Raw genomic sequence first — 23,138 nt, 5'->3', positions numbered from 1 at the left:
TTTAGTAATGTTATGAGGACTATTTATATTTTAAATGAGGAACTACAGTATTTTGTGCAGATCCAGATAAAATTTGCCACATTAGCTTCTTCTTTTTGTCTTTCGGCTGTTCCCTTTCAGGTGTTGCCACAGCGAATTATCTGCCTCCATCTAACCCTATCCTCTGCATCCTCTTCTTTTACACCAACTAACTTCATGTCCTCTCTCACTGCATCCATAAATCTCCTCTTTGGTCTTCCTCTAGACCTCCTGCCTGGCAGTTCAAACCGCAGCATCCTTCTACTGATATATTCACCATCTCTCCTCATGAGCATGTCTAAACCACCTCAATCTGGCCTCTTTGACTTTATCTCCAAAACATCTTACATGGGTTGTCCCTCTGATGAACTCATTCTTGATCCTATCCATCCTTGTCACTCCCAAAGAGAACCTCAACATCTTCAGCTCTGCTACCTCCAACTCTGCCTCCTGTCTTTTCTTCAGTGCCTCTGTCTCTAAGTCGTAGAGCATCGCTGGTCTCACCACTGTCCTGTACACCTTTCCTTTCATTCTCGCTGATACTCTTTTATACACCTTCTGCACCTTCTTTACCTCTGCTTCCTGTATCCTCACCGATCCTCTTGGGTTCCTCTCATTCACACACATTTATTTCGTCTTACTGCGGCTAACCTTCATTCCTCTGCTTTCCAGGGCATACTTCTACCTCTCCAAATTTTTTTCCACCTGTTCCCTGCTCTCGCTATAAAGCACAGTGTCATCTGCAAACATCATAGTCCATGGAGACTCCTGTCTAACCTCATCTGTCATCCTGTCCATCACCAGAGCAAACAAAAAGGGGCTTAGAGCCGATCCTTGAAGCAGACCCACCTCCACCTTGAACTCTTCTGTCACACCTACAGCACATCCCACCACTGTCTTACAGCTCTTATACATGTCCTGCACCACTCTAACATACTTCTCTGCCACTCCAGACTTCCTTTGTACTTCTCCACCAGCATCCTTAAATCAAATACTGCATCTGATGTACTCTTTCTAGGCATAAAACCATATTCCTGCTCACAAATGCTCACCTCTGCCTTTAACCTAGCTTCCACTACTCGAAGCTATTTATATACATTAGCTATATACTGTAAATAGTTTCTTTATGACTAAGCTCTAACTGATCAATCTGATTGGATGAGAGGCTTTCCAAGGAGTGGTGATAATAGACAGTAACATCCCTTTCATGTTTAACTGCGTCACAGGTGTCCTATAAACGGTTAATTACACCTGTCAGTAAAAGTAGGTCAGCACTGAGGAGAGAGCAGCAGCCAAAACCCACATTCAAAACCAGTCATGGAAACACATTCAGCAGGAAAACACATCTGATAACGTTATGCCATTTTAAACAACACTTTATCTACTTAATAATTGCTTTTAACTCATTCCAAATTCACTTTGTGTTCTTTTTTTTGCGCCTTAGGCGAGTTTAAAAGCTAACTATTTTCTAACACAAGGCTGAATCACAAATCCCTAACCCTTAATCAAGGGCATTGCATGATGTGTGGAAGTAGCGATTGTAAATTTTAGCGCACTAGCTTTATATTTAACGTTATTTTAGATTGAACCTGGACGTTAACGGAGCTGATATTCAAAAGAGGAATAGGTAAAAATATAAAGAGAAACTTTTAAGATTTCCCAGATCGTCCACCACCTCCATGGTTTATTCTCCTCACCTTTTGTCTACATACTTTAAGAATTGGAACTTGAACCTGTCGGTTGCCAGCTCCAATAGTCGCGGTTAGGTAGTTCTGGCAGTTGCGAGAGAATATGTGTTGGTGGAGAAAAATAACTTGTAAATAAACAAATAATAATTATCTGTTGATAACAAATGGTGTTTGAAAAAAAGGAAACACACTTCAAGTCGTGTTGTCGTGCTGCATCCTCGCTCTTGCGACTAAATCAAAGCGGTGCTGATATCCAGCACAACAGCACTCCCTCTTCTGTGATATAGCTTAAATATACTTGGTAAATAGGGTATAATAGTGGTGTTAGAAACCCCGCATAGTGCACTTCTAAGCCCACTTACACCATATGGGACGAATAATTAAACAAAAGTGTTAGTAAAACATACACCCATCAGTATCACGCCATAGTAACTCATGACTTAATCTTTTCTTCCAGATTGAGTGCAATCTTGTTACATATCTGCAGATTATCACCTCTGTTAAATTTCTCTTTTTGCCCTAACTGTAGGACTCTGAAATTCTGGTGGTCACCATTTTAGATGTTAACGACAACCGGCCAATCTTCACCTTAACAAGCTACAGAGGAGAGATCAGTGAGAATTCACCCACAGGTAGGCAGCTTCTGTCTATTGATAACTCTTTTTAATGGCCAGCAAATAGATCGATTCTGTTTAAGTCTTGTTCCTTAAAACTTTCTCCCTCATGGTCATCTCAGTGGAGTTTTGCATGCACAACTTTGGCTTGGTCTTTGTGGGATTCAACCAGAATTGTTACAAAGCTGCGGTGTCTTTTGCCTATATATGTTGTGCTACCTGAGGTCTGTATCTTTGCTTGAAATAATGCAGATTTATATAGAAGCAGAATGGACTTACTAGAAAAAGCAAACAAACAGAATGTGCAAAATGCTGAACTCCTCCTTTGCCTTAAAATAGCAGTTCTTCTAAGTTCTTCTAACTGGCAGATATCAAACCACTTATTTAAAGCTAAAATATTGTGCATTCTTTTCCATTTCCAAGAGAGACTGTGTTAACATCTTTTCAATAAAAAAATCACCAAAATTTGTTATTTATTCAGGAGTTGCCTAAACTTTTGCATAAGACTGTATCTTCACATTGCTATATTAAGTTGAGATTCATGTAAAACAACACCCATACTTGCACATGAATCATACCATACTTTAAGAAAAATCTTTTAGTCAACACTGTTAACACTTTTACTGGTTAAATTACAACAATGACGGACTCATGGCCTCAGACCAGGGCTGCATCTGCTTGCTTGTAATACATGATCTCAGTCTAGCTTTTAAAACCATTAATCAAAAACTTTTTTTCTGGTTAGATGGGTTAGAAAATATTATTGGAGTTAGAGGAATGACTTTCCTGGTTCAGATCTTATCTCACTGCCTGTAGTCCATCTGTACATAATAAATCTTCTCTGCGTGTACAAAAATACATTTTGGTATTGCCTAAGAGAGACAGACTTATCCCGCAAAGCCCTACAGGTATGCAACTGACTTCCTGTTTGCACTCTGTTTCAGTCTAACAGTTTAGCTTTTTATGTCTCGAGCAGAGACATACTGTTAACCAGTTTTTGCTTGTTATTTTCACCTCTGGCTTGACTATCAAGTATCTCCTAACCTGTTTAATGTTTTAATTCTAAATACATACAATTTACTGAAATTTGTCTTCAGTCCTGGTCAGTCTCGGTAGTCCTAATCTTTTCAGGAGTCTTTCAGGACTTTACAATCAGTGCACCTTTATTTTTCCTGTTCTCACAGAGCTGACAGATGTGTAAGTTTAAGGAAAACACCAAAATCCACAGAGCATAAGAACATTCAGGAGTGGAATTTCCTAACCATTTCCCTGGTGTGACTTCACCCAGGACTGTTTACATCTTTGGTTTTATACCATGCAATTAGTGGCATGCATGGTTAAGGATATGAATAAAATTATGTGTCAGTTGAATCAGTGTTTTTTTTTTTTGCAAACAAACTGCATCCCACCACCCCTTAAGGCAAAGGGGCCTCTTTAAGGCTTTTATCACTCTTGGTTGCTTCAGTAATGGTCAATTGGTGAATTAAATTCTATTATTTGTGAATAATTTTTTACTTCTAACATATAATATAATGTGCAGTCCCATTAGAGTTCCAGGGTCACATGCTCCTCTGCTCTTTCTCTCCTCATTTCTTTATTTATCATCTAGGAACCACTGTGGTTGTCCTAAATGGGCCTGTTCTGGCCATAGACAAAGATATTGGGCCCAATGCTGTGGTAAAATATGGCCTGATTGGTCCAAGGGTTGATCTTTTCACCATCGACCCCATCACAGGTGAGATAAGATACAGTTTGGAAGCATTATATATGTATATATATGTATATTATATATGTACAGTATATATATAATATCTAATAAATGGAGATAAAACAAATACAAACAAGAAGTGTAGGATAACAAGCTGAAATGACATTTTGGTCTCTGGAACATTGTGTGGTTTCTTTACTCTAGCTGTGGTGTCAGTACGTGCGGGGGCCATGTTGGACAGAGAAGCTTTCTCTGACCCGCGAGTGGAGTTGTTCCTGGTCAGTGAAGACATTGGTGGTCTAAACAGCAGTGTTCCTCTCACCATCACCATCCTGGACAGGAATGACAATCCTCCCGTGTTCAGCCCCTCCAGCTTCACCGTGCGCCTGCCAGAAAACAGTCCTACTGGTAGGAACTTGAGAAGTGCAGGGTTTTCCTGGACAGGGACAGGGAGGAGCTATATCTGTTGAAGAAGTTTAAAGATTACTGAGATCTGTTGGTTTCACCCTATAAGGGTTAAGTGGTGGGAGTTTATGTGGCTTTCATGCCTCTTCCAATGGTTTCAACAATGTGGAAACAGTAGGACTGAACACAAGTTGTTATTTGGAGTTTTTTATTTTTGGAATTTCTAATCGTTCTTCTTTAATCCTTTTGTGTATTTTCCTCAGGTGTGGTAGTGACACAGCTCTCGGCCACAGATGCCGACGCAGGCTCCAATGGTTGGTTGCAGTATCGTTTAGAGAGTGGCGCTCAGGATCGTTTTGTGGTCGATTCTGTCTCCGGTGCCGTCCTTGTGGGCAATGCCACCCTTGACCGTGAGGAGCGTGGCTCTTACAGGCTGGTCGTCATGGCGATGGATCGAGGCACACCACCACTCTCAGGCACAGCCACCTTGACGGTTGTGCTGGATGACGTAAATGACTCTCGGCCTCGATTCCTGCAGCCTGTGCAAACTATCAGTGTTAATGAATCAACACCCCCAGGCGTAGTGGTGGCTACGTTAGCTGCTGAGGATCCTGACCTCCGACCTCGTCTGGAGTATTACATCATCTCTGTAGAAGCAAGGGATGATGGGAATAAACAAGTGAGCGGCCTGCAGGATTCATTTGGGATTGACTTTCATACAGGTGAGCACAACTAAGTTTAAAGCAAATGTTGGATGTAAACTCTTTTTTAGGTTCTTCCAATCATCATAGATAGTCAGTGACCCTCATATCGTTGGTAAAATATCAGTTGTAGGTTACAAACCAGGCAAACAAGGTCATACGTGGCCAAAGTGCGACTAGGAAACCAATGATTTATGAAGCATGACGAACAATTTATCACAGATATATTACCACAGTGATATAGTTGACAGCTCATGAAGACAGATGTAGGATGCTTATAATAAGGTGAGGTAGGTGCAAGAGATAGACACATGACATGACAATTTTGTGACATTGCCAGTTATAGATGCAATGATGTACTGTACCTGGATCAGGGATTAAAACTGGAGTTGGTACTGTATAGTGAGACTTGGGCAGGAAAAGTGACATTGCATTGGGGATGAGGAGATATAGGCTCTGTAATTGAGCTATACTGTACTCTACATAGTGGAAACACCATCAGTGTCTGAATTTCTGATTCCACTGTAACAGGGAGTTTAAATGACCCAGGGTGCTGTATGTTTCTGTGTGAATCCACAGGTGCCATATTTGTACGAAATCCTTTAAACAGAGAGCTGGTAGCTACTTTTGAGATCATAGTGTCAGTGCATGACAATGCAAGTGACATTATTGACATGTCTGTCAGTGTGCCCAATGGTAAGTATGGATGTTCTCCTTCTCTCTGTGTCTCTATTGCCTTCCAGGGCCATTCAGTTTGTTTACACTTTAAATTATTCTCAATTGTTGTTTTTTCCTACCATAAGGACTACCTTAAAAGTTATTTTAACTTTGCAAAATATCATTTTAAATAAACAATCTATTTTAGTTTTTTTTTATATATATATATTTACTTATTTAATATTTTGCTTTACAGTAATTATTAATTATATAAAATTAAATAAAGGTAATCCTAAGTCTTTTAAACTTCTGCCACCCTTCCTCCTGGTTACCTTCACCACTCTCGACAGCCAGGCTGACCATCAGCGTGCTGGATGTGAATGACAATGCTCCCCGCTTCCGTCCATTCGGTGTCACCAACTTCTCCGAGAGCATTCTGGAAGGCGCTCAGCCCGGCACCACTCTACTCTCTGTGTCTGCTGTCGATCCCGACAAAGGCCCAAATGGACAGATCTTTTATGAGCTTTTAAATCTGCCCAGAGGAGGCTATGTCAGACTGGAGGACCCATCTACCGGTAAAAAAAACCAAAAAGCAATTTTACATGTGAACATGTTTTATAAAATATCTTCTGGTTTATCCAAATGTTTTGGATTAATATAACCTGATGTATGTTGTATTTTGCCCTTTAGGTAAGATTATAGCCAATCGTACGGTGGATTATGAGCAGGTGCGCTGGCTAAACTTCACGGTGCGCACTCAGGATCAGGGAAGTCCACCTCGCTTGTCTGAGCTTCCTGTTTATCTACGTATCGTTGATGTAAATGACAACAACCCTGTCTTCACACAGCCATCATATCAGGTAACTCAGAAGAGACAATTCACACTCACTTCTGCCAGTTTTCTATTTTTGGAACCTAGAGAAATCTAACTCAGGTGTCAAGCACAAATGGTTCTGCGGTACAATTTTATAGTGTGTAGTGTATTTTATAGTCCTTGACTTGAAGTGATGCACATTTGGTGGAATGGTGCCTTAGTCTTTCGCACTGTTACCTTAAACCTCCAGGGTCCGGGTTCGATCCCCAGCCAGGTTCAATTCCCACCTCTGTGTGCATGGAGTATACATGTTCTCTCCGTGCTTGGTGGGTTTCCTCCAGTACTCCGGTTTCCTCCCACAGTCCGAAGACGTGCAGATTAGGACTATTGGCGTTCCCAAATTGCTCGCAGTGTGTGAATGAGTGTGAGTGTATGTGTGTGTGCCCTGCGATGGATAAGGCCTCGTGCTCTTAGTCTCCTGGAATAAGCTCCAGGCCCCCCTGCAACCCTGTACATAGGATAAAGCGGTATACACAATGAGTAAGTAATGCACATTTTTATTCTTTTTGTGCATAGTCTAAAGTTCAGAAGACATAGTACCAAAACCAGCATTTTTGAAAGCCTAATGCTATTTTAAAGCAATGATTCTCAAAGAATACATTTCTTTCTATTACATTTCTGAAACCATAGAAAATGACCTTACAGAATGCATATTGAGTTTGAATCGGTGAATGAATACCATGTGTTAGTTGATAAAACACTACATTGCTTTGTGTTATTTTCCAATGAATTGCTTCTTTCTTAATTTAATACACCAATCAGCCAACCAGCAGAACATTACGCCCAGTATTGTGTAGGTTCCTCCTCTGGCCCCACAAGACCTCTAGGGTTGTGCTGTGGTGTCTGATACCAGGCTGTTAGAAGCAGATCCTCTGGGTGCTGTGGGTTTCGGGGCGGGGCCTCCGTGGATTGTACTTGTTTGTCCAGCTCATCCCGAGGGTGCTTGATCAGATTGGGATCTGGGGCCGGGTTGGCAGCCTCAGTCTCTAAACCTCCTGGGCCCTATGCTCTAAATGTCCTGGTGCCTTTCTATTTTGGCCAGCATTGACTTTTTCCAGCGATTTGTCCTGCATTGACTTTCCTGTGGGATCGGACAGGATGGACTGGCCTTTGCTTATAGATGAGCCTTGGGTGCCCATGATCCGGTCACCAGTTTACTGGTATAGATAATCAATGTTATTGTGTGTATAGAGTCTAAATAGGTTGAAACCGTATAGCGAATGGTGTACACATGTCTTACACAACCAGGATATTTTGAACTTTTACATTTCTTACTTGTCTTTTCATTTCTTGAATTTATATTCCAATAAATGATTAAATTATTTACAACAATGTAATCAAAAGCTTTAAAGTCAGAATCAGCACAAAATATTCATAAATGTGGTGTAAAATCCAGCACGATATAACACGCATTTGCAGCATCTATTTTGCATGGTTTCTGCTACTCACATAAACGCTTCTGTGAAGCCAATAACAGGATGGATAAATAGAAAAAGCACTGAATCTTGAAAGGCCTCTTGGACTAAGATCCCTATGTGAGGTAACAAACAACTTTTATCGACCTTCTTCTCATAACGGTTTTATGCCCGAAACTAGACAAAACCAAAAAAAAAAAAAAGCAGTCACCACATAGTCTGGATTTTGTCTGAGAGTTGTAAAAAAAAAAAAAAAAAAACATTAAGCAGGATTTGAGCTTGACTAGAGTTCTTCCTGTCACACCTCAGAGAGGAAACTAATACAGTAGAACTCAGTTTACCTAAATAAGAAGTGCATGCATATGACTTTGAAAAAGAGAAATATCAAGAGCTCCAGTAGTGAGAAACAGACTCTGTGTGAGCTGATAGAAATTATTTGTACATATGCACATACAGTAGGTAAGATGACTGCTGCAGTTAACAGTTAACACTGCAGTGGTGTGAAAAAGTGTTTGCCCCCTTACTGGCTTCTTTTTTTGCATTTTTGTCACACTTTAATGTTTTAGATCATCAAACTAATTTGAATATTAGTCACTTTGTCAGGCAGGTCATATTTCAGTGTTTTCTTGATTGCGAACAGGTGTGGCAGTAATCAGGCCTGGGTGTGCCTAAAGAAATCTAACTCAGGTGTCAAACACAAATGGGGGAGGGGGCAAACACTTTTTCACACAGGGCTATGCAGTTTTAGATTTTGTTTTCCCTTAATAATAAAAATCTTCTTTTAAAAACTGCATGATGTGTTTACTGTACTTGTGTTGTCCTCGACTAATATTTAGGTTTGTTTGATGACCTGAAACATTAAAGTGTTACAAACATGCAAAAAAACTCAAACACTTTTTCACACCACTGTTTGTTTTAGTCCCTATGAAAAAAGAGCATTTTAATATTTACACTGGTGCAAAGGTAGGATATTATTACAATATTATATTTTGCTGCACATTATAGTTTTTTTGCAGATAATTTAATTTAATCTCACTTCTTGATGTGTGTGTGTGTGTGCAGAGGCCAGTATTTGAGGATGTGGCTCTAGGCACAATCATTGTCCGAGTGAGTGCTACAGATGCAGACTCTGAACTGTTTGCAGTAATCGAGTACGGGCTGGTTGATGGAGAGGGCAAGTTTGGGATCACCCCATCCACAGTAAGTGTGTGTGAGAGACAGAAGGGAAAGAATTTCAGAGTGTACTTGCCATAAAGGTATACAGGTAGACGGTTCTACGCTAAATTTGTGCAAGTGTAACCAAAACAAGTTGCACTGGTATTAAAGTATCACTAACAATCCCCTAATTGTTTAATGTCAAATACATGCTGTTAAATCCTCATTCCTGATTTATCTGATTTTGTGATTTTAGCTGATAATAAGCATAAAAAGTTTAACTTCAGCATTCAGATCTTGGCTAAAACACACTCCATGATGTGATGTAAGATATGATGTTCCTTACCACATCCTGCTCTCTCTGACAGGGGGACATCTACATCCTGTCTCCACTGGACCGAGAGACTAAAGATCACTACACGCTTACAGCTATAGCCAGAGACAATCCAGGAGGTAGCCCCAACAACCGGCGGGAAAATTCAGTGCAGGTAAAAGTCCAAGGCCTTGTTGGAACTGTTTCAGCTTGTGACACTGGGTGTATTTTATTAACTGTTAGTAGGCTGAGGTATTGCCTAATGGACCAAGGCTTCTAAAATGACACACTTTTAGAATGTTATTAATTAAAACTAATTGATTGGCTCCTTTTCTAAGACTCATCTCTCTTTCTCTATGTATTTCTGTGGCAGGTCCTAGTGACGGTGCTTGACGTGAATGATTTCCGACCGCGCTTCTCCGAGCGCGTGTTTAGCACCACTGTGTTTGAGAATGAGCCGAGTGGCTCGTCTGTGATCACTCTGTCAGCAACAGACCTGGATGAGGGAGAGAATGCCTTGCTGACTTATAGCCTACAGGGACCTGGAGCAGGTCAGCTCACACACACACACACACACACACACACACACACACACACACACACTTAGCCCAACAATGAAAATAACCAGTCTCTCTCTCTCTCTCTCTCTGTCTCTCAGATGCGTTCTCTTTAGATCCCGACACTGGTCTGATCCGTTCTCTGCGATTGCTGAACAGTTTTGAGAGGTTTAATCTGACCGTGGTGGCAACGGATCACGGTCGCCCACCTCTCTGGGGCACAGCACTTCTCCAAATCACTGTCGTCGATGTAAATGACAACAGACCCATCTTTGTCAGACCAGCTAATGGCACCATCATGCACATCCTCGAGGTGAGTGTGTATTCATTTACGTTCACGTATAGTCAAATAGATAATCCGTCTATCCATATATCCTAAATGATCATTTCCTAAAGTGTTTTCTTCTCATACCACAGCAGGATTTCTAATTTTTTTTTATTTTTTATTCCAATCTTTTTTTTTTTCCTTTTCTTGTGGTTGCCACATTGGATCATTCAGTCCACAAATTATTGCCACATGTTTATGCTGGATGCCCTTTGCACCCATTTCTCCAGGCTTGGGACTGGCACTGGGGATGCCTTGCATCTCAGTTGCTGGGTATTATATATGGACTTTGGGTTAAGGGCCTTGCTCAGGGGCCCAACAGTGGCCATCGCTGCCCTGGATTTCCAACTTAAATAAAATAATAAATTCTATTAATTTATAAAATGACATTATGCTATTTATCTGTATTTATCTTATTATGATATTTATATTTATTGTCTTCATTTACATTATTACAATTGCTTACTCTCCAGCCTTGCATTTTGTTTTATTTTTTTTGTTATTATATTTTATTTAAAAAAATTAAATAGTCTCAATATAGTCAAAGTAGAAGAATTAGTTAGAAAGCAAGTTCCTCTGACCAAACCTCTGTTCCTGCGTTGAAAAGTCTAAACAAAATCTGTTTCAATGTCAACAGGGAAAAAAATATCCTGCAGTACATTTATTAAAACTTTTTATTTATTTACCAATGATGAAATATATATAAATAAACTTCACTTTAGTCTTAGACAAGTGCAGCATTTATACTCTCACGCAACCTACTGTAAGACTCATTTAACCTTATCTCTGTTGTTGTTTATTGCCATGTTGGTTCCACTCGTCTGGTCATTACACGCACACACCTTCCACATTTCAAAACAAGCCGCAACTTGCTCGTTTTTGCTGTTGTGCCCTGTCGTTCGTATATCAAGCAACTGCTCCTCAATAGAAGGACACGCTGTAGCATGCTGATGTATCGGTTTCGTCATACACGGTTGGTTGTTCTTATACAACCTGTATCGGATGTGCTATTCAGTGTGAATGCCCTGAGATTCTTCTGGTTTGTTTGCGAATGTGTGAAATCGTGTCCTTTTTTAAAATCATACAATAGATCCATTGTAGTTTAACATTTCTCAAATAATTGTAGCTATATCTTTTATCTAATATAAGTAAGAGATAAAACACCTCGGGAAATTCTGTGGTAGTAAAATGGCAGGATGATTGTTTCTACCTGAAAGCTTATTATTTTTATAATTTATTTTGCTTTTTATATATTGTATTCCACAGAAATGTTCAATATGCAAACTCGTATGAACTGAAGACCCTCCCTTCCCAGCTTTCTTTTACCTTCTGACAGTTGAAAATAACACTGTAACTGGAGACTCCTTCCAAAGTGCAAAGTGAAAATATCTTAAATCTAGCCAACTAATCTACAATTCTTACAATTACTACAAAGCAAATATTGGATTTTAAGAGGAATTTTTTTAGAATAAATTTCTTGTCTTAATGGAAGATAATTTTGCTAGTTTTAAACTTTTTAAATTTATTTCTTGAAGGAAATTCTTGACATTTTATTCTTAAAACCTAAAATGTTTTAAAATTAGGCTTAATATTCAGATATGTGATTTCTATTCTATTGTCATTCTATTTTTGCACTGTTACTTTGTTGAATTAAAGCACAAATTTTAATCTATTGGATATTAGTCATATGTGGTGCATTTTTACTCTAAATATGGAGGAAAACAGCATACTGTATTAAGCTATAAACTTAACAGCTGTCAATCAGAGCATAAGGTTTTAATGCCATTTACACTAAACCTGCAACATCAGCGCTGTAAACACAGTATTCTGGTGTGTCCTGAAGTATGAAAACCTGTGCGTGTTTTTTATAGGAGCAGCCGCCGGGCCTGGTGGTGTATGAAGTTTTTGCGACAGATGAGGACGAAGGTGTGAATGGAGAGGTGCGTTATAGTTTCCTGCAGACCGGAGCGGGGAACCGAGACTGGGAGAATTTCCGCATTGACGCCATTACCGGCGTTATCACCACTGCCGTCAAACTGGACAGAGAGAAGCAGGCTCTCTACAGTGTGAGATTTCTTTTATATCTTAACATGGCACAAAATACCATTTGAATAGTCTTTTCCTGCATAGTTTTCTAATACAGTACTGTATATACAGTATACAATATTTGTATGTTTGTGTGTGTGTGTGTGTGTGTGTGTGTGTGTGTGTGTGTAGTTGATTGTAGTAGCTTATGACCTTGGGCAGCCCGTCCCGTATGAGACAACTCAGCCTCTTCAGGTGGCTCTTTCTGATATCGATGACAACGAGCCTGTGTTTCTCAAACCACCGGTCAGTGAATGTTTCTTTAGTCTAAAAGCTTCACCCTTATGTTCTGTTTACCGCTTAGCCAGCAATATTATTTATCATCAAATGCGTGTCGATTTAAATAATACTGTATTTTTTACTGTAAATTGTTTTGGCTTAAACGTGGGTATAAAATGTATTCATGTGTGGCGTTCAAGTGAAACCAGGATTTGGGATAAAATTTCTGGTGAAATGCATGTGATGAAATGATTGACATTTACAGGAGACTTTAAGCACAGTACGGCAATGAGAAACATTCGAATGGTGCAAAAGTTTTAAAGGAAGCTGTACATCTGTGAATGATGATCCCAAATCAGGTGCCCACTGCAGTCTTTCCTGTAAACATTAACAGAGTGGACCACCTTATCCTTGAAAAGCGTTGTCGCCAATTTGCAGGAGAGACATATCTGTCAGTGGGAACTGAACACACAATCATTTACCTCACTCCGAGCCATTTCCACATGTTTGGGTAATAAAGGAGTTCCTGGGGGGCCAATGTTTCAGACGTGAAGTGGACAGTCCGATCATGGTTCCGGCGTACTGAAAAAACGTTCTACCTTGATGGTATCCAAGCACTAGTGAAGCATTGAGAAAAGTGAATTAATGTATGAGATGATAGAGAAGTTAGTTTTTTGTCTCAATCAAAGGTGCCGGTTTGACTCGAACGGCCTATATATCTTATTTTGTCTCTCTCTTCATCATCAACTCATATTCGTCTTCTCTTTTTCTCAGAGAGGCGGTCTTTTGTATCAGTCTCTATCTGTTCCCGAGCACTCCCCCTCTGCCACAGTGGTGGGCAATGTTACAGGAGCGGTGGATGCAGATGAAGGCTCCAATGCTGTGGTTTACTATTTTATTGCAGGTTTGGACGCATTTATCAATTAAACAATATATATAGTTATAAAGTACCCTGTGGCAACAAGACAGCATAACAAAGCATAGTTTAGCTATCATCCAGCATCTGAAAATATTAGTGTGAATAATATTGATATGGAATAAATTAAACATAAAAAATAAAATAAAATGACGCATTCAAATCATGGGAAATTATAATGAATTTGCATAAAGTGTGATTACTTCCTTAATCTTTTACAAATTGTGAAACCTGAAGTAAAAATGTTGATAAAATGTACACTTTTTGTACTGTTTTGGTCTTTATTGTTATTTAAATTACAGCTTTACAGTACCTACAGCTACAAAGTGCTAACACTAGATACTCCTTCTAAAAATAATAAAGGGGTTAGACTATGTAAAATGTCCTTAATATGTGAGAGCAAGCATTTTAGTTCAGGCTTTGCTTCAGTTTATTTCAATTATTATTTATATATTTTCCCAAAAATATTTTAAAAAAATATAAGTCTCTAAAAGTATGTGTATGCTTATAGTTCTAAATTAGATAATTTCTCATTTAGTTATATATAAAAGAACATTAATGCGTAATACTAAACTTCTAAGCCACAAGAAAGAATAAAAATATTTGTTCCTAACATCAGCAGTTATTCTCAACGCACGCAGTTCCCCAAACGCACTAGCAGGATAGTTTGTCATCAGTGTTACGAACAGTTGGCCAATAAGTGACGCGTTTGCTATTGTGTGACTTCTGAAAATTGAAGTCTGACTCATTTTCGGAAAGGAACTGAGTTCGTTCTTGTTTAATTTGCAGAATCAGCTTGCATAAGCACTTGTTCCTAAAAAGAAATGTTTTTGAACATTGATGCACAAAATCCCTGTTTCTCGGGGATTCTCAATCCTGACGACAGGTGTGTGTGTGTGTGTGTGTGCGTGTGTGTGTGTGTGTGTGTGTGTGTGCACAGGTGAGAGTGTAAAAAGCTGGGCAGGTCATGTGACAGAGAAATTCCTCCTGTATGAGCTGGACAAACAGGAGCTAACATGTTTCCCAGAGGGTTCATAAGTTCAAATGTTGTGGCATTAAAGAAATAAAGCACTTCAGGATAAGTTATGATAGGAAAAATACTAAACTATGGGGGGGGGGGGGGGGTAAGCCCGCATCGAACTACTGTATCTTAATTTTCTAGATCGCCACATACTGATACAACCTTTAAGATCAAAGTGAATATATTATATAATAAATAAATAAATAAATAAATAAACACAGGATAACTTTTTGGAAAAGGGTCAGTCAAAAATGACTTATAAACTCAGTCAGGTGGAGCTAAACACATTTTCAATAGCACACAAAGCCACTTGACTTCAATTGTGACCAGCTGTGGTCTCTTTGCATAGATGAGCACAGGCACAAGTCAGGAGATTATGATACAAAGGGTTATAAGGCTTTAAAAGTACAAACCTACAAACATATTCGTTCATGTCTATTAGAAAAATTATGCCAAGCGATATGATATAAGTTGTAGTCCCTTTGCTGATCTCTAGGTGGCGACACTGATGGGAACTTTGGATTGAGTGTGGCTGGAGTTTTGCGAGTGAAAAAGGACCTGGACCGGGAGGAAATCCCAGTCTACTCCATCATCGTCAAAGCCTCCAGTAACAGAAACTGGACGCCACCGAGAGGTCAAAGGTCACAGCGAAACCGTGCGGCACTTGATCCGAGCCGTGACCCGACTCTACAGGAAGTCAGGATCTACCTTGAAGACATTAACGATCAGCCGCCGAGGTTCACCAAGCTGGAGTATACTGCAGGTACAGGAGTGCAGACGAGACTGTGGGCGTGGCTTACAGCAGGGGTCAGGTGTAAGATTGATACCTGTAATGTTTTTATCTGCTCTCTGTCTCTCTGCAGGTGTAGCAGCAGACGCTAAAGTTGGTTCAGATCTGATTCGGGTTCAAGCCGTCGATAATGACATCGGCAACAACAGCCTTGTGCTTTATCACATTCTGTCCATTCGCTACATCAAACTGCAGTCGAACGAGTCAGAGGACATCGGAAACGTCTTCATCATTGGTGTGGACCACTGTCTTATTGCTGTTATAATTTATTTGATTAGTAATATGCCATGGTGATATGCCATCCCACATGGTGTAAGAAACAAAACACTTTCTGATGTGCTCATAAAGTTTCATTCTTTACTTCCGTACTGTTCAGCACTCTCTTCTCTCTCTTCCTTGTGTCTGCTTTCCACTGTTTTCAGGGGAGATGGATGGTATGATCAAAACGTTCGACCTGTTCACTGCCTACGACCCGGGCTATTTTGTGGTGGAAGTGTTGGCACGCGACCTGGCAGGGCATAGCGACGTGGCACTGGTGGGCATCTACATTCTGAGAGACGACCAGAGAGTGAAGCTCATCATCAATGAGATCCCTGAACGTGTCTGGCTCTTCCAAGAGGAGTTCATTAACCTGCTCTCGAACATCACAGGAGCCATAGTCAACATGGATGATGTACAGGTGTGTGTGTGTAGACATTAATTTATGGTTAGGTGGTATAACATAAACCTAAAATACATCTGTTATGAAGTTCCTGTAACAGCCCCTTCAACAGGTTTAAAATCTATATTTCTTTTCTCTTTCTCAGTTCCATGTGGATAAAAAAGGCAGAGTGAACTTTGCTCAAACCGATGTACTGATTCACGTCGTTAACAAACAGACCAACCGCATCCTGGATGTAGAGAGGTCAGAATATCACTCTATTATCTGTTCTTTCTTTAAAAATCAGTGGTTAATCTGTTAGTGTACACAGACTTAAGACTAAAAATCTTACTGATTTACGTGGTTGACCGTCACACCGACAGGGTTATTCAGATGATCGACGAGAATAAAGAACAGCTAAGAAACCTGTTCAGGAATTACAACGTCCTGGATGTCCAGCCTGCTGTGAGTGGACGAGCCCCTGATGACCTCACTACACTTCAGGTCAGTGTCCATGATGTTAGAGCAAAGAAATCATCTGGGTAACTGTTACATGGACCTGTAAAGGTAAAATCTGCGGCCGATTAAGTATGCAAGAATGCAAATTAAAAGAGAAATAAGTCATTAAAGCAGAAATTATAAATGTGGAAAAAAATGTTGAAATAACTGAAATAACTCATATCCCTCAATAGCGTTTAAAAATATAGCAAGAAAATGTGGTTTACAAACTGTATGAATTTGTTAAACATTTATGGATAATGTCACAGGACACACAGCAAGTGAGAAACATTTTTTTAAATGGCATTTATTTATTTATTTATTTATTTATTTTATTTGATATACGTAAATGTCTATCAGAATGCAATGACTTTTAATGTTCCTCTCCCTCCTCGGGTCTGTGTGCATGGAGTTTGCATGTTCTCCATGTGCATGGCGGGTTTCCTCCAGGTACTATGACTTCCTCTCACAGTCCAAAGACATGCAGGGTTGTCCATGTGTGCCCTGTGATGGACTGGAACCCTGTCTCCTGGAATAGGCTTCAGGCCTCCTGTGACCCTGTACAGAATAAGCTGTATAGAAAATAAATGGATGAAAACTGTCCTCCCTCTGATTTATTAAGTTATTATAGTCAGCATACATATGCAGAAATGGGGTTAAAATAATATCAACCCAAAATATTAAATAATAAATCAGACTATTGAAAAATAAAAAATAATATGTTATAATGCTACCTTTTTCTGACTATCATCTGTCAACACTTGTTTTTGTTTTTTTTCCTTTAAACAAAGTGTAAAGTCTCACTCCTCTGTCTCTCTCTGTGTAGATGGCTATAATTATTCTGGCCGTGCTCCTGTTTTTGGCTGCCATGTTGTTTATCTTCATGAATTGGTATTACAGAACAGTGTAAGTTATTTTCAAATCTTACTCTCTTTTAAAACATAAAAAAATTAAACATAACTTGTTAGCATATTATTATTATTATTATTATTGTTGTTGTTGTTGTTGTTTTTGCATAGACACAAAAGGAAGCTGAAAGCCATCGTTGCTGGTTCTACAGGTGAAGTTCCTACAAAGTTCCTGAACAACTGTGACTTTTTAGATAAGTCTGTGAGCATCTGTGTGTTTGTGTGTGTATGTTTTGCATTTAACAAGCCGTATTTGTTCTATAATCTGTCCAGGCAACCAGGGACTAATGGACATCCTAGATATGCCCAACACCAACAAGTATTCGTTTGAGGGGTGAGAGAGACAAGCTGTTAGACTTGATAAGCACAAAGGCCTCGTTCTTTTTATAACATTTTGCAAATTAGTTTACTTATTCATCAGACCGTATTGACACAAATAACACCAGTGCTATCAGATGAGTAGTAAAAGCATGTTTTACACTTTGACTCTATTCACTGTTTCTATGAACACACCAAAATAAACAAACTTGCATGTGAGAGAGAGTAAAATTTTACATTTGCATGATTCAGTGTGTGTGTGTTTTTGTGTGTAGAGCCAATCCTGTATGGCTGGACCCGTTCTGCAGAAACCTAGAGTTAGCCGCTCAGGCTGAGCACGAAGACGACCTGCCTGAAGATCTGAGTGACATCACAGATCTGTGGAACAGCCCCGCTCGGACTCACGTCAGTCTCACCACGCTTACGTGCACGTCTGGTTCACACTCTACCATCACTATGTTTGGTCATTTGTAAATCTAAGCCCTCTTTAACAGACGCACACTATTATTTTCAGTTCCTTATTTTCACTTCTCTACAGTAAACAAAGTTGGCATTTCTGCCAAAAAAAAAAACCAGGCCACTGGTCATGTAGGGTAAAGGCTGAATCTGCAAATAGCATGGGACAGACTGAAAAAAGGACTTTTAATTTATCAAGAAAAATATTATACTAGTAGTATACTGTACAAGAAAATACTCAAAAAAGGACATTAGGAACATTCAAATTAGTTACTTTAAAGGAGTTTTACCATACATTGATACTTTGTACAGCAGTGGAGGTTTAAAGTAACCTCATCAATCAATATTGCAATTTTAGAATAAAGAAAATGAAGAGTGAGTTTTTCTTCTCCCAATGATCTTTAGAAAGTTTATACCATATCAAAAATCTATACAATTGTCAGTATTCCCCTTTATTGAACCCCAAATCATATATTTCTTTACAAAATACTGTATATTGTAAAAAGTAGCTTGCACTGCAGATTAAAATAGTTAGTTGTCTGTATACTGGTGGTCTTAAAGTTGGGATCAGCGATCTGTAAGTAACAAGACATTTTGTTATATGCTTTATCTAAAATTTTCCCTACTTTCTGGTAGCCTGATATATATAAAACCCAAAAATGGAGCAAGAGAAACATAAGTCAATTCAGAAAGCTCTCATCCGGATGTGCATGTGTCTTGAGAATGTTTCGAAGCATGTGGTTGACATTTGTTGCAATTTCAATTTTTAAAACAGGTCACTTTCCCCAGCTTCTGCTAAAAGTATTTGGTTATAATATTTAAGGTATAAAATTATAGCATAATTTGGTATGACACCACATCACCAATCTTAATCAATAACAAAAATCACACAACAAAACATATTGATTATGCTCGATTTCTAGGGTACTTTTGGCCGTGAGCCTCAGGCCTCTAAACCAGAGGACGATCGCTACCTCAGAGCCGCCATACAGGAGTATGATAACATTGCCAAGCTGGGACAAATCATGCGAGAGGGACCCATTAAGGTGAGTTCAGAATCTTATGTACCCATAGTAACAGACATGTTCATAGCCACAGAGATAAATCACAATCTCGGATTCCTGATATCAAAGCAATATTTTAACATGACATGACTGATCCCACTTTTTGATCAGGGCTCGTTGCTCAAAGTGGTACTGGATGATTATCTGAGACTCAAAAAGCTCTTTGCCGCACGTATGGTCACCAAGTCGACCAGCCAAGACCAATCATCCATCACAGAGGTGGGAGATAAAGCTGGATCCTTTTCTCCCTTACCACTGCCTAGTGCGCTCTCTCTTTCACAAACCTGTCTGTGGCAAACCCTCACTGTAGCTCTGATTCAATTTTCTGGACACACACTAACAATAAGTCTTTTAATATTGATGTGTTATTAAATCTAATTCTAATAATGAGCTGTTGTCGTCATTATCAGCAAAGACTAGAGTGTGTCCACTTCTCACTCCACTGCACTAGTGGGCGCTAGCTCAACCTGTTGACCTGCCTATATGTGTATCTATGTAACTTTATTTCTGTCCCTCTTGTTTCCCAGATATGTGACCTCTAACTGGAGAATTTCTAAATTCACATTCACAATATTTTACAATTATATGTCCTGAACTAATTGGCTGTGTGGTTATCTTACTTTGCTCTCCAGATCAATCTTTTTATTGCCTGTTATATCCTCTGTCTAATGTGATTATCTGTCTAATGTAACTTGATTTATTTCTTTACCTTTAAACCTCTCAAAATTATCTGGATATTTTCTCTCTTTTTTTTTTATTTTACTGTAATTAAACACCAACGGCACTCTTCACTTTACTAGAAAAAACGCTCATTTTTCCACTTATTGCCTACAGGTATTTAACCACTTCCTTTTTGTGTGTGATCTAAAAATAGTAAAGAAATACGAATATGCAAACTTTTTCCTAATCGAACTATTTTCTTTTCCCCCCACGTATGTAGCATCGTTTATTTCCTTGTTTGTTGGATTTCCTGTTTGCAGCCCACACACTTCCCCTTGTTGCTGTGCATATGCTTATTCTTTCTTTTTTTAATCATTTTAACATTTCCTGTAATACTTATGCTTTAATTTAACTCTACCAAACTTTATCTTTTTGCTTTGTAGGTTTGTAGCCTCTTCCTTCCCTCTCACCAAGATAGCCTTACATAGGTCAAGGCAATTTTCCACTAAATCCTCACTTTTATTCCACTGTTCTAGAGGATCACTGCATTGCTGTCTCACCTGATCTAATTTATAAACGATTCTAATATTCTAATGCTAATTAAGAATTTTTTTTAAAAAAAAGCTCAGTCTTACCTTCTTCTGTTTGTTTGTTTTGCTCCGCCCAATCCATCCACCTTCTCTAGCTTGTCCAGAGCGACCTTGATGATGACGATGAGCGAATGAGCATCGGCGGACGAGGAACACTGCGATTTAAACACAAGCACCCTGTGGAGCTGCGTGGCCCAGACGGAGTCCATGTGGTCCATGGGAGCACAGGCACACTACTGACCTCTGACCTCAACAGCTTGCCGGAAGATGACCAGCGGGCACTGGCACGCTCTCTGGAGGCGCTGCACGCAGATGGCACGCTGTACGCCGAGAGGAATGCTCGCACCGAGTCAGCCAAATCCACACCAATGCACCGCAACAAGGCCGGAAACTCACTTTCAGAGAGCCCACTGGAAATCACTGAGCTCTGACTAGCCGAGGCCTCGCTGGTCTGAGAGGAAAAGCTGAAAAAGAACGCTTCTTGACCCTCTTCATTGCATCTCCTTAAAGAAGACTCTGTGTGAGCATCAGAGGGCCATAAGTGAGACTCATGAGTGTGTTCAGAGCAGGGGAGGTGGGAACTGTACGGAATTGACAGTTGGAAAGTCGAGCCTCAGGAAATTTCTTTTTTTTTTGCTTGCTTGATTGATTGATTGATTGATTAGTAGAAACACATTAAGGACAAGCAAAGTGACCGAAGATTTAATTTTTTATTAAGAGACGCACATACATACACACACAAAAAGGGTACAATACAAAAATATTTTTTTTGAATTGCTTTAACTTATTTTCTTTTTGCCCCTATTTTTACATGTCTTTTATTTATTTATTTATTTATTTATTTATTATGTGATCAGATTTTTCAGGATCTTTTTTTACTCTATGGCCACAGATTAAGGCTGTGTTTTTGAAGATTTTTGGTTGAAGGACATAATTTTTCAGGACAAAAGTACGGAGATGCTCGACGCTGCTGATGAAACACACTCACAAACTCACAGGTTATAAAGGGACGTATGACCCTCTCAAATCAGCGAAAGGCCGAAATAGGAACTCTAGGTTAAATTTTTTTTATGTGTGTTTGGGGTATTTGATATTTGAAAATATTTATTCCTTTATTCCCATTGGGGAGAAAACAATAAACAACTACAACAGCTGGACACAATGATTTCTAATTCTTAAATCAGCTGTCTTCCCCTGTAAGATATCGTGTGGATATGAAGACTTGGAGCAAAATGAGGTAAAAAGAATAAAAAAAAAAGAAAAGAAAAACAAGAAATCACCTCTTTCTTGGTCTAATGGAGAGTCCGGAGGCCTGAACACTTCAGTACCGTCAGGACGTCCATGAATAAATTCTGTGACTTGCTTGAACCGTGACAGACGTTGTGAAAAAAGAACAGCAGTAAAAATTTTATGTGCATTTGATTTTTTTTTTCACACAAAAACTGTGTAAAAAAAGAAAAAGATGAAAAGTTTTATTTAATATCAAAATTATTTTGTAACACTGCCTCTTAAAAAAGAGCAAAAGGGGGAAAATATTTTAATTTAAATAAGTATTTATTTTCTTTTGAGTTTGATATATAAAAAATATAAAATAATAAAAAAGATATTTTTTGAAAAAACAAAAGCTGAGTTGAAAATATGTATATCAGCTGAATTTTATTTTCTATATCTGAGTTATTTCCCACCCCACCTTTCATGTGTGTTATGTGTCAGACCTTATTTTTTTTATATTCTTTTTTTTTTTTTTGTAAGATGTTATTTTTTTGTCTTTTCTGTGTTGTGTCACCAGCTCAGAGGTGCTAGACGGGACATTGCTGTCAGATGATCAATAAAAGAAATATGCAGCGTTTTTTCTTCTCCTCTGGTCACTGGGATGGCGGGGAAAACGGGTCAAAGCAGTCATGAGTGTAATAAAAGTCTGAGAATAATAAGCGTTAGAAGTCCATATTGGTATAGATGCACAGGATATTACTGTACGGAGCGACGTCTCCTGTCTGCTCGATTACCTTAAGGGCCTTTTCTAAGGGCTCAACTCAGACTTTGCAGAAACGGATTTAAAAAATGAAATGTAAAAGAAAAGGAAGATATGTTTAATTTAATATTGACTATTAAATACTCTGTGAGAAAGGGAAGCATGTTTCTCTTATTATATTATTAACTGATTGCTGACTTTATTGCAGGCTTAAATGTTTGTGTTTGATATTCAGTAATTCTAATTGCAGAGCAGAAAGGTGCTTGAAACTTCAGATTTTTTTGATACCATATCTTTATCCCTGATGTTCATTCCTGTTATATTCTCATCAGCAGACTCATTTAAAGATAACTCTACTGCCACCCAGTGCTCTGACTCCTGTTTGGGTGCAAAATTCTAGGTGATTCATTTAGAGCAGAAAAGATAGTCAGATAGAATCAGTGTGTTAATGCATCAGTGGTAGAAGTGATACAGTATGTGGTATGAGTGAAAGATCCTATTTTACATTGTGCTGCATCATTTTCACCGCTATTTACTTCTTAATTCCTCAAGGTTTTTTTCCTCTGTATAG

The 23,138-nt window shown here is 39.0% G+C and overlaps 1 protein-coding gene across 2 annotated transcripts in view; it reads left to right on the top strand.

The window, feature by feature from the left end:
* cdh23 (cadherin-related 23) overlaps positions 1-22,444 on the top strand; it is a 253,324-nt gene extending 230,880 nt beyond the window's left edge. Inside the window, exons 44-69 of one of the 2 annotated variants that reach the window (XM_053501261.1) lie at positions 2,236-2,338; positions 3,930-4,055; positions 4,233-4,436; positions 4,697-5,155; positions 5,714-5,830; positions 6,142-6,366; positions 6,482-6,651; positions 9,143-9,280; positions 9,604-9,723; positions 9,922-10,099; positions 10,207-10,418; positions 12,302-12,496; positions 12,648-12,761; positions 13,509-13,638; positions 15,168-15,434; positions 15,535-15,696; positions 15,884-16,140; positions 16,268-16,365; positions 16,485-16,605; positions 17,426-17,505; positions 17,619-17,659; positions 17,781-17,841; positions 18,101-18,230; positions 19,205-19,327; positions 19,457-19,564; positions 20,691-22,444. In XM_053501261.1, the coding sequence (XP_053357236.1) occupies positions 2,236-2,338; positions 3,930-4,055; positions 4,233-4,436; positions 4,697-5,155; positions 5,714-5,830; positions 6,142-6,366; positions 6,482-6,651; positions 9,143-9,280; positions 9,604-9,723; positions 9,922-10,099; positions 10,207-10,418; positions 12,302-12,496; positions 12,648-12,761; positions 13,509-13,638; positions 15,168-15,434; positions 15,535-15,696; positions 15,884-16,140; positions 16,268-16,365; positions 16,485-16,605; positions 17,426-17,505; positions 17,619-17,659; positions 17,781-17,841; positions 18,101-18,230; positions 19,205-19,327; positions 19,457-19,564; positions 20,691-21,026 (4,275 nt within the window). In that variant the 3' untranslated portion in view covers positions 21,027-22,444. The remainder of the gene's footprint in view (positions 1-2,235; positions 2,339-3,929; positions 4,056-4,232; positions 4,437-4,696; positions 5,156-5,713; positions 5,831-6,141; positions 6,367-6,481; positions 6,652-9,142; positions 9,281-9,603; positions 9,724-9,921; positions 10,100-10,206; positions 10,419-12,301; positions 12,497-12,647; positions 12,762-13,508; positions 13,639-15,167; positions 15,435-15,534; positions 15,697-15,883; positions 16,141-16,267; positions 16,366-16,484; positions 16,606-17,425; positions 17,506-17,618; positions 17,660-17,780; positions 17,842-18,100; positions 18,231-19,204; positions 19,328-19,456; positions 19,565-20,690) is intronic. The other variant, XM_053501262.1, reaches the window with a different exon arrangement.
* The last annotated feature ends 694 nt before the right edge of the window (positions 22,445-23,138 follow it).

The sequence above is a fragment of the Clarias gariepinus genome, chromosome 8 (genome assembly GCF_024256425.1).
Source record: "Clarias gariepinus isolate MV-2021 ecotype Netherlands chromosome 8, CGAR_prim_01v2, whole genome shotgun sequence".
NCBI classification, from domain to species: domain Eukaryota; kingdom Metazoa; phylum Chordata; class Actinopteri; order Siluriformes; family Clariidae; genus Clarias; species Clarias gariepinus.
This window is presented reverse-complemented; position numbering and strand designations above follow the sequence as displayed.